The sequence below is a fragment of the Pollicipes pollicipes genome, unplaced genomic scaffold (genome assembly GCF_011947565.3).
Source record: "Pollicipes pollicipes isolate AB1234 unplaced genomic scaffold, Ppol_2.1 Scaffold_6138;HRSCAF=7277_pilon_pilon_pilon, whole genome shotgun sequence".
Lineage (NCBI taxonomy): Eukaryota > Metazoa > Arthropoda > Thecostraca > Pollicipedomorpha > Pollicipedidae > Pollicipes > Pollicipes pollicipes.
The window spans coordinates 196,556-208,196 of record NW_023596818.1 but is presented as its reverse complement, the minus strand read 5'-3'; the positions used below and the strand labels follow the sequence as shown (position 1 = coordinate 208,196).

At 48.4% G+C, this 11,641-nt stretch overlaps 1 protein-coding gene across 1 annotated transcript; it reads left to right on the top strand.

Moving 5' to 3' along the window:
* The first annotated feature begins 253 nt into the window (after positions 1 to 253).
* LOC119106002 (mitochondrial import inner membrane translocase subunit Tim21) lies at positions 254 to 1,870 on the top strand. Its single transcript, XM_037229598.1, is given in 3 exon segments — positions 254 to 307; positions 309 to 614; positions 1,416 to 1,870. Coding segments are annotated over 3 exon segments (522 nt in total). The 3' UTR covers positions 1,578 to 1,870.
* Positions 1,871 to 11,641: the final 9,771 nt, after the last annotated feature.

Sequence of the window (11,641 nt, the reverse complement as noted above, 5' to 3'; positions counted from 1 at the left end):
TAGTGCTTGTCATAATACGGTAATTTGTGTCATTGACTCATAGGCTTTCATTGTGGTGTTGTTGTTATTGAAGACCAAGATCACATAATTTCTTCATAGCAGTAATTCAGTCACCATTGGTTGTTTTGTAGTATCCACAACTTGAACCTTGTTGGGAAGTATTCTTCTGATTATGTGTCAGCCACAGAGCTGCACTCATATGAGCATAAAGCATCAGTCTCAAAAGTAAGTAGACTTAGATTTCTGCACATGCATGTCATCCGTTCCTCAACCTACAGTGAAGGAGAACACGAAGACGACCTGGTACGGCCTTCATCATGCTGGGCGGCCTGGGCGTCACCAGCGTCATGTTCTACGCCATCTTCCGCGAGCTGTTCAGCAGCAAGAGCCCCAACAGCGTGTACAGCACGGCGCTGCAGCGGTGCGCCTCCGAGCCGCGCGTGACGGACGCGCTCGGCGAGCCGGTCAAGGGCCACGGCGAGGAGACGCGCCGCGGCCGGCGCCGCCACGTCAGCCACCTGGTCTACCAGCAGGACGGCCACAACCACATGCGCATGAAGTTCTACGTCAACGGCAGCCGACAGGCGGGCACCGTGTACCTCGATGTGCGGGAGGTGAGCGCGGTTGTGCTGTCGGAGGCTGTACGTGCGCGTGACAGGCGAGCCGTTGGCTATTCGGTTTTAAGGGCGCGTCAAATGTAATGGTTATTTGCGCCTGACCTGGTTGGCTGGACGTAGGCGTGGGAAGTGAGCACGGTATGCTGTCGTGGGCCGCACGTAGGCGTGACAGGTGAGCACGGTAGGCTGCACGTGGGTGTGACAGGTGAGCTTGGCATACTGTCGTAAGCTGCACACAGGCGTGACGGATGAGCGTGGCATGCTGTTGTGAGCAGTTCATTGGCGTGACAGGTGAGCACGGTATGTTGTGGATTGGACGAATGCGTGACAGGTGAGTATGGTATGCTGTTGTGGGCCGCGCATAAGCGTGACAGGTGAGCACGATGTACGGAGAACGAGGGTTAGCACAATCTAACTTCACTGGCAAGACAGAAATTAGGGTGAGCCCAAGACTTACAGACTAGATACATTATTAGTCACGAATTTGTAGTCGGTTGTCACGGCGTAGCCGCCCGCCTTGTTATTCCAGTACTGAACTGGTTTCGGATGTACGTCCTTTACAGCCGTTTGTCCCAGACGTGCATTGAATAATGGTGTATTGTGAACAGCTTGCCGCGTTTAGAGAGGCAAGGTAGCACAGGCCCGGTAACGACGCCGACCATGAGTTTGAAATATTCCAGCTTGAGCCATGTCGATGTGAGCCGACCCTCGTGCACTGAATGCAAAGAATGATCGTTGATGCGTCGAGCGCGGCGGTGCCTCCGCCGGCTCGTAACCCGTCCCCCTCCCCCTGCCCAGAACCCCGACACCGGGAAGTACGAGTACCGCTACCTGTTCGTCGAGGTGGACGGCCTGAGCCGGCGTGTGATCGTGCTGGAGGACAACCGGGCGGAGGAGCGGCGCGCGCTGCCCCAGCTGCCGCCGCTGCGGGACTACTCGCAGCCTCGGAGCGACGCGTAGCACCGCCGTGTCGCCGGCGAGGGAGCGGGCGAACTGTCGCGACAGAGGTCTACACTGCCGTACCAGTGGCGGCGGGGGCGCGCGCGGTAGCGAAGGCTTTGTGATGTTTCTGAGGACGGTGAGCTGCTTGGATCGACTGCGGACCTGCTCCAGATGCCTATTGTTCGGGGGAGGGGTGGGAGAGTGAGGCGGCTCTCAACGGGTGGCTGTGTGCCGCGTGATTTGTGCGTGTGGTGCTCTTGTAAAGCGTACGGTGATTTTGTTGTTATGTTGCATTAAATTTTGTACCAGGAGAACTTCTGTGGAGTCACCGAGCTGTTCAGGACACCAGGAATGTTGTGGGTAGTCTCCTTATTCCGTCAGAGTCTGACGTACCCGGCATGCCTCTGGTCCTTACGTGGCCTGACGGTCTCTCTAGGTCGTAGGAACTACGCTGGCACCGGGTGGCGTGTGGGCTCCCTGACTGTTTAGGAATCACCAATCCCTCCCCGAGCCTTAACACGCCATGCGAACCCGCCTGGGCTCTGTTCATCGCGACTAGACACGACACGTTGCACTGGGGAGTGGTTGGAAAACAAAAAGCGTTGCATGAATCTCAGGAAGGGGACGACTGCACATTTGGACATTCAGTACCTTGGACAATATGAGCGCCTCCCTTAGGAGCGTGTAGCTTTACCACTACAGCGTAATATGAAAGCTAACAACATGAAAAGTAGCTGCGCTTCCTGCTGCGCCTAAATCGTTTCCGCCGCCATCAAGCTACCTGCCCATTGGAGCCACAACAGTCGCGGTCTACGAGTTAATAAGACGCATTTTCCCCTCGTCCCCCATTATGGATGTACTGACCCGGCCGCTGTTTGCCGTGCACGGTTAGGAGACAATATGAACAAAAAGGCCGTGTCTACCGTTGCAAGATTAACGTTGCCAGCGAATAGTGCTCCCACGATAACATCGTTAAAGCAAAGTTGCGCATTCTGCGCACAAGCAAGCTTTTTCTCATTTGGACGCGCACTTTTGCAAATCACTCCAGCCGGCCTGCCCGCATTGACCAATGATGCGCGGTCGGGTGGTTGACCAAAACGCAAGTAAAAATGACGCCCCTTACTGCCAATATCACACCCAATCGTTTAAATATGGTTGTAGCAAGGTCACAACCTTGGCTGGTTGAAGACCGCTGAGCTCACGGGTTTTATCTGTATCACGGGGAGTGTTCCATATTGCTGGGTTTTTTAATTGACCCAGCTATCTTGAAGATTATGCAGTGCAGTCCACCACAGCCCTGTCCGTAAGACCTAAACCTCTTTAGTGTCTGAGCTATACTCCTGCGAAGACATGCAAATTATTTTTTTGGCGGGGGGGGGGGCTATTTCAAGGCCACCCAGGCAACAGGACGCTATGTCAATGTCATTGAAATCCTGTCAGTCTATTGGCCATGCGGCGTTCTAGGTCAATAAAAAGTACAATTGTCGAGTCATGATATCTGACGTTTGTGAGCTTGATTTCCAGACGTAACGGCCGTCAATTGGTTCTCAATTATGTAAAGTGCGATGGCGTGGTCAAACAATGACGCACTAAAAAGCATATTTACGAAACAGAATATGTGTTGCCTTCAGCAGTCTTTTCCACTTAAAAGTATACCAATAGTGGTAAGTGAATTTATACCTTACCTTACCTTATCTTATGGTGATCGGGAATTACAAAAAGCCACTACGCCTGTAGTTCCCGGTCTCGTCGGGCTCCCGGTCCGGTAACCAATATCAAATTATGGGAAGATTCAGTGTAGGACGTCGCACATGATATCAGCCCAGTGCATATCAAGCCTAGACTCGAACTGTTCAACTGAGGTCGACGACACGACCGGGTGTGGAAGAGCATTCCAGTCGTTGACAAACCGCGTGCTGAATGAGTTACGACGGACGAGGGTCCTAGCTCGAGGTTTTCTGAGCCTCCATTGGTGTCCTCTCGTCACCTCCGAGTTGTGCCTTGTCAGGAACTCCTCCTCCGACAGCGACATACATCCGTGAAACAGCTGGTACACTGTTACCATGTCTCCCCTACGACGACGATAGCACAGCGAGGGCAACCGAAGGGGTCTGAGCCTCTCATGGTATGGCTGGCGCCTCACTTCATAGACAAGCCGGGTAGCTCGTCGCTGAACCCGTTCCTGCCGCTTCTGGTCCAGTTTGCCGAACGGGTTCCAGATGACGTTGCCATACTCTAAGTACGGACGTGCTAAAATCTTAAAAAGCAATAGCAACGTGCGAGGACCGATATTGGCAAGAGACCACCTCACGACCGGCAGCATCTGGTTGGCTTTGGGGATCGCTTCCGCCGTCTGCACGTGGAACTGGAGCCGGTAATCCACGAAGATCCCGAGGTCCTTCTCGGTGGACTCGACCGCGATTTCGGCGCCGTCCAAGAAGTACGTCAGCCTCGGGTTGCAGTTCCCGATATGCGTTATTTTGCACTTTGCTGCACTAAAGGGGAGTAGCCACTCCTTTGACCTCCTGGCCAGGGCGTGGAGGTCAGCCTGCAGAGGTGAGTTAGTTAGGGGCCTCGGGGCACGACAGTAGATCTTGGTGCCATCCGTCAACATCTTGACCACGCTTCGCGTTTGTTCTGGCAGATCATTCAAGAAAATTATGAGCAGCGTTGGTCCAACTACTGATCCTTGCGGGATGCCGCTGACGACGTCGGTCCAGTCCGACTTCGAGCCCTGGACCCGCACTCTCTGCATCAGGTGGGTAAGAAAAGCCCTGATCCAGCCTAGCAAATTATCTATCACATCGTAAGCATGAGGCTTGGAGAGCAGACGGTTATGAGACACGGAATCAAAGGCTTTGCTGAAGTACAAGTACGCCACGTCCACCGGGTTTCCATCCTCTACCGCGGCGCTCCAATCCTCCATGACCTCTAACAGCTGCGTGGTACAGGAGCGCTTAGGGAGCAACCCATGCTGGACTGCATGAAGAAGTCCAGACTCCGAGAAGACTTATTTCATCATGTTTGACGCTTGCTTCAGCATCCTCAAATGTGGAGCAATCCGTTTAAGGGTTAAGCGCTGAGTTTTACGAAGTAGTCGAATTGTAAACAAATCCTGTGTTTCGTCGCAGATACGTCATATTTGGCGCACAGCGACACGACAGTGCTTTACGGCCTTGACGCTGATGTTATGTCATCGTGAGTGTGCGGGTTCAAGTACTTGGTATTCAGGTGGTGCCAGAGCGCCGCGAGCATTGGTCATTAGTTGCGGGAAGGATACGGAGTGCCTGGAAGAAGACTTTGGTGTGAGGCTGGTAAGCATTTCATATTATGTAATTGCGTGACATTCTCAGGAAAGTGTCATGACAGACTAGGGGCAGTTTTAACATAAGGGGACTATCAAATCGAAAATTTGATTTGATTTCAGGAAACCAAGGGCTTTCATTTAGTCAAGAGTGCCTATAGGGATAGGAAACAAAATTCATGAAGTAACATTGGTAGCATGATGGGGGTATTAGCCCTGTATGGGGGTATTAGCCATGAAAACCCACAACAATGCAGACCTTAATGGAAGGTCTGCATTGTTGTGGGTTTTCATGGTTTACCTGTGTGGAAACTAAGTGGGTCATAGGTTTTTAACTAGCATTTGTTGTCTGTGATGCCTACTCAAGTTAATGTATGTGATATGTGAAAGCCGTGGGATTGGCCAGATCCTCTGACCATGGTCTTGGTGGGGAGAGAAATGGTTGCTATATATGTTGGTTATCTCTCAAATGAAATTGCTTGCAAATATAGGCCTTTGCAAAACCAGGGATGATTTCTGTTATCAATTATGTATCAACAACATAAGGTCAGAGAGAACATGGTAGATGTTGCAAGCGGCAGCAAAACTGTTGATGGAAAATATGTGACAATAGGGGCAGATGTGGCAGATTGGCAGAGTTTTGTAATATGGCTACAAAAAGGCCTTCCTTTCTTCAGTCAGACAGAATCATATATATATATATATATATATATATCAGCTGTATATACTATGGAGCCTTGAATATAAGCCCCTCATCCGGAGGCACAGCCAGGATAGATTAGCAGACACCAGAGATGATAATAGGTGCTATACTTAGGGTATCCATAAGATATATGTTAGCTTGCCCTAATACCTCAATTAGTTCTCTCTGCTGTGCTCTTTGCATGGTCACTCAGCTATATGCTAGTCTTTTTACTCATTTGTGGCTAGTTGACTCTGCATGTCAATGCTCTCAGAAGTGGCCAGTGTTTAAAACCAGATTTTTTTCCCAATTGTAAATTTTTTTTGGTTATGTTAGGAGTGTCATGGTGTAAAACTGCCCTTTAACCTGAATGGAGGTGGTGGGGAGGTGGGGTGGGCAGGCTAAGGCCTTATGGGTGCCCTTTGGCTGTGCCATTGCCCTAATTCCATTCAAAATCAGTCATCCCTGTACAAAAACTATCTGCAAGTTAAGGCATGAATGGGTATATGCAATTATTGATCAAGTCTTTCACAAAATCCAAGCCTAGTTATTCCTGAAAAGTCCCTCTCCATCTCGAGCTCAGTTCAACAGAGCACACATATATATAGAGGGAATGCTGCATCAATAGTACAGAACCCAAGGGGTGCATAGGATCAAGTACATTGTTTTCTAAAATGATTTGGGAGGGGAGGGGTTAGTTTTGATTGATTCAAATTATAGAACCTACCCCTGAAATATGCCAACAAACAGGTCCCCCCCCCAGATTTGGTCCACTTTCTTCCCAAGGAGTTGGCTGAGGGGCTGGAGACCCACTAAACTAAATAGGGAAGTATGTCCCTGCTAAGAATGTCCTTGGACATCTAGTGTTTTTTCAATGATACTTTGGGCTTCAAGAGGGCCAGGGGCAATGGCTTGATCAGTAGCAACAAGGGGACCCAATAGATAGGGCAGGTAGCCCATTGAAAGCCCTTGGTTCCAATGACAATGAAGGAAGCACAGGGCCACTGCCAGGGAATGTGAGACAACTGAGTGCTCCTGTAGGTCCGAGGAAGAGTAAGGAAGACTTTGTCAGTTAGTTGTCACTTGACACAGCTAAGAGGTTCCTAAAAATAATCATAGAATATGTGGGGGGCCATTTAGTGATGAAAAGATGAGGAGAAGGCTCAAAGAGTTCCATGTATTAGAGGGTTCCAAACATGATGATGGAAACCGGAGAAGACAAAAAGTGTGGAGGAAATGGAGGGGCCCATTGGATGGTCAGGAAATCTTAAGAAACAAATTTCCTGTTTGGTCTCCTGTTAAATGCATCTGACAGCTGTCTGAGTGCAGGCATACTCGTACCAAGTACATCCGGATATAGCGGTACGTACCGCGTACATCCAGGTACAATGGTGCGTACCGAGTACACCCAGATGTGTGTGGGCAACTGAGTACATCCCTCATGTGATAGTTTGAACTCTCGCTTTCTTTCCGAATACCCGCCATAGCACGCATGCACGCAATGGGCGTGACACGATTTCTCGGCTCCATGGTTCAGGAGGCTCTTGCGATAACCCGAAGTCAAACTGTACCCCCGGGGCTGCCCCCCCCCCTCACACACAGACCGAAAAGCATTTAAAGACAAACGGTTCCCGCGATCACGCCGCAGCAGATTTTGGTTGGCGCAGCATCGATCACGGTACAGGTCGACCACTCCCCAGTATTTGCCACCGCCTGAGTAGGAGCTGGTCGACGAAACTCGGGACCTCCCGCCTATCTTGGCACGAGCACAGCCCCGCTGCGCCAACGAAGGGATGTGAACTGAGGCAATACTCATCGAAACCCATTTAGGCAAGGCTGTCCACGATGATCAAATTTTCCAAGCCGCATATGGAGCGTCGCGACGGGACAGAAACTTTTTGGTGGTCAACAAAAGTAAGAATGAGACAGACATATATATATATATATATATATATATATATATATATATATATATATATATGACAAATATCTTGCCGCACACAGATCCCAAAATTAAAGTCCTGGATGGGCTTCGAGCTTGCTGGAGCGTCATTCGGTCTTTGCAACCCGGCAGTATCATAATAGCTATAGTTTACCTTTCTCGTGATGCATCAGTCTGTCGCCGACAAATGCTGTCTGGCCATCTCCTCGAAACGCTCGATCGTCTGATCTCCAAGACCAAGAACGAGAACTGTATTGCTGGGAGACTTAAACAGAATATTGGAGGCAGGCTTGTCCAGAATTGGCAAAGTATAACAGCAATGGGTGATATAGACCAGGCTGCTGCTTGACGAGAACTGCTACTTCAAAATATTTGTGAAGAGTGCTTCCCTGAAATTAAAGGGAGTGTGTCCAGTCAAGTTAGGATTTTGACAGGCACGTCGAATGGTTTGTGCCACAAATTATGGTGCCACTGGCTTCTACAAATTTGCCTCCACTGGCGAAATATTGCTATAGCCCCCAAATTTCCTTTGGTTTGTATGGAAAAACGAAGTTATCGGATAGCCCCAAGCAATATTCACTACTAAACACATTGACATTGAGAAGGTATCGTTAGCTCTAGCCAATGGCTTCTCGAGGATGTCGCTTGTCAGCGCTGACAGCAGCTTGCAAACGCGGCGATGGCGGCGACCATTACGTTGATGTTTTTTGTTGTTTACATCCGGCTGAGAGCTGCGAGTGTAGGGATTTAGACGTACGGTGAGGCTGGTCAGTTGATACGCACCAATTCATTGTCAGCCTACTATATGCTGAGATGAGGAACAAGTATTGTGTCTTGTCAATCGGCTGCACCAGGCTTTAAGGAAATGGGATTGTTCTACGTTGCTTAGCAACAAAAATAACGGCCATGTCTCTAGCGCGCGGTTGCTCGCCACAGATAAGCCAGTGCATTCGTCCCCCCTGTCCGCTGATTGCTTTATCTTTAAGGATTGTATTTGTTCACACGCAGCTATCGATGGGATCGACACTAATATATGAATCAAAACTGTTGCAACACGCAAATGCACATTTAGCAACCAAAATTATCCATCGTCGATTGGCAAACTCCCCTTAGGCGTGTCTTGAGAAAACCGAAAACATTAGACACTCTCTTTAAGTTGATGCAAGGCGTGCGGACCTCAGTGGATAGCAAAGCGCCTGAGGGAACTGATTAACAAGCGAAATAGAGTCGTCAATCGAGTCATCAAATTGGCAGACTAGAGAAACTTGGAGACAAAGTAGGACCTGAAATTGCTGCGGCTAAATTTGTATGGTACAGAAGACTAATGCAAATTATTGCTTCTGGCCAAGGAGGGTATTGGTACTGACAGGAAGCCAGCTTAACCTACCGAAAACCCGTCATACTAGAGTTATGATCAGTGTGCCTCCGCCATCATCATTGGCGACATCATTACCATTTTGTTAGACGCCGATGGTGAAAGGCAGGCTTCAGCAATCGACGCTATGCTGGTGTTAAGTGGTTTCAGATGGTTTTAGACGCCTACAGCTTTGGGGAAAGAGTGTGCAAATGTTTGCGGGCTTGCTTTGCCAAGCAAAGGAGCTTCTACGGACGACTTGTGTCTGCATTATTTCAGGATGCATTTAGCACCATTTATGGGATTCCCTGGCCGAGCCGACCTCTGACTGCCTGGATGCTTGACGGGAGCAGTGCGTGATGTACTGACTACCATTGACGTAGGTGGGTCATGGGAGGCAAACTTCATCACTAAGCCAGTTTTTTCGTGCAGTATCATGGGTTGAATCGCTTGCAACCTTGACCGAAATCGGTGGGTGGTAGCCTATTCCTCCCTCGCCTTCTTTATGCGCGTGTGCGTGCTAGGAGGAAGTTTTTCAAATGTCTGAACAACCCCATTTATATTTTTCAACAAGCGGTCGCAACCCCATATGGATAACATAACTGCTAACCTGACACTAGCGTTGCCATAGCGCTTGCCGGTTTCACGCCACCTAGTCATGCGTCAAAGCTACAGAGACACAACAAAGCAGTACAAATAAACGACCCTGAAGCATCATGTGAGGAACTCTTCTTAAATGAACTGACGACGTGCTTACAAATTTAGCGATTGTCTAGCTCTCAAGTCTTGCTCTCCAGACTTCCTCTGCGGTTGAGCATTGTTACGCACGCGAAAATCGCAGGAAACCCCTATTTGCTACCACTGCGAACGCCAGATCTCCCTAATTTTGTCGCTGCCACCTGGTAATGCTGCTGCAATGTTTCTTGGTTATGAGGCACTTAAGCGACTCCAAAACACACCTTGTGAAGTTAATAAAATTGCTGCATTTATAGGGTTCTCTTATCGCACCCGTTGCAAATTATTCTTCATCGGATATGAGTGGTTTTCCTGACATTTCTCTAAGCATGAAGCTCGTATAATGCATTTGGCGGTCGCTATGGCTCACCTTTTTCGTCGCAACGAATGAACAAACGAAAGAACGAACGGACGAACGAACGAAGGAACGAACGAACGAACGAACGAACGAACGAACGAACGAACGAACGAACGAACGAAAGAAAGAAAGAACGAACGAACGAACGAACAAACAAACAAACAAACAAACAAACAAACAACAAACAAACGAACGAACGAACGAACGAACGAACGAACGAACGGATGAATGAATGAATGAATGAATGAATGAATGAATGAATGAATGAATGAATGAATGAATGAATGAATGAATGAATGAATGAAAGAACGAACGAACGAACGAACGAACGAGCGAACAACAAACAAACAACAGACAAACGAAACGAACGAACGAACGACTCGAACGAACGAACGAACGAAACGAACGAACGACGAAGACCGAACGAACGAACGAACGAACGAACGAACGAACGAACGAACGAAAGAACGAACGAACGAACGAAAGAAAGAAGGAACGAACGAACGAACGAACGAACGAACGAACGAACGAACGAAAGAAAGAAAGAAAGAAAGAAAGAAAGAAAGGAAGAAAGAGAGAAAGAAAGAACGAACGAATGGATGGACGAATGACCGGTCCCGGACGCCGACAACGTACGGCGAGTGCGGATTTCGTCGCTTTACTTCTTTCTTCTCACCGGCAACGTTTTGGCGAGCAACCGGTGACATTTTGACGACTCGAAGATGTAGCATTGCAGTCCTTTAGGTAAAGTTGATGTATTGGCGGGCTGATGTAGTTTAAACCTCGCTGACTAATGTAAAAATGCTCAGACAGGGCATGCCAATAAGCCAGAGTCAAAGGGAGCGCCACACCTTTGGGACATATTTCAAAAGAATATACTCCAACGAAACTTCACGACTAGGCACGTGTAATAAAAGCACTGGGCAATACCACTCCAGTACCATCAAGGCAGAATAAGGATATCGATTTAATACTTTATAGTCCAAATTACGCTGTCAGCGCTTTGTAACAGCACTGCGCTTCCTCCCTGCTGTCGCGACCATCGTCGTCAAGACAACCACCTCGCGCACATCTACTGGTGCGAATAGAAGAACGCTTGTGATGAACCCACCAGGCAAGGGCCTGTTATCGAGGAGCACTGGTTAAAGTCCGAAACAGTACGTCACATGGATCATGTCATACTCCCGTTCCTAAAGCCTAAAGTAGGCCTCGAAAAGAGGTGCTGTGGTGGACGCCTTCGGGGAAAATCAGAGCCATAGTGTAACGTTTCGTTGAATTCGCGGGGTAATAGCGTCATGTTTGCATATCTTTTTGTCTAAACAGTGCCTGATGCTTCCTAGCATTATTGCGCAAATACAATGACACATTATTGTGTCGCAAACATTACAAAGCTCACTCGTTAGAGAAAAAGACAAATGAAATTTATTACTTTCATAGTGGTGGGCAGCGAATCAAGTAAGATTTTTCCCGCAGGGTCAGCTATTTGAAATAGGAATTCTGGGCTATTCATAAAGATTTCGAGAAAACTGGCACTACCGATAAAATCGTACTCGTCCGATGTAACAAGTGGAAAGTACAAAAAGGTGGATGCTCCCTTTAAGAGGACATGTGAATCTTGCCATCACAATACAAAAGGTGCAGTATGCAGCAAAAACATAAAATTATCAGATAAACACGGTACGAACGCTGAGCTCTTTAAGCGTGACC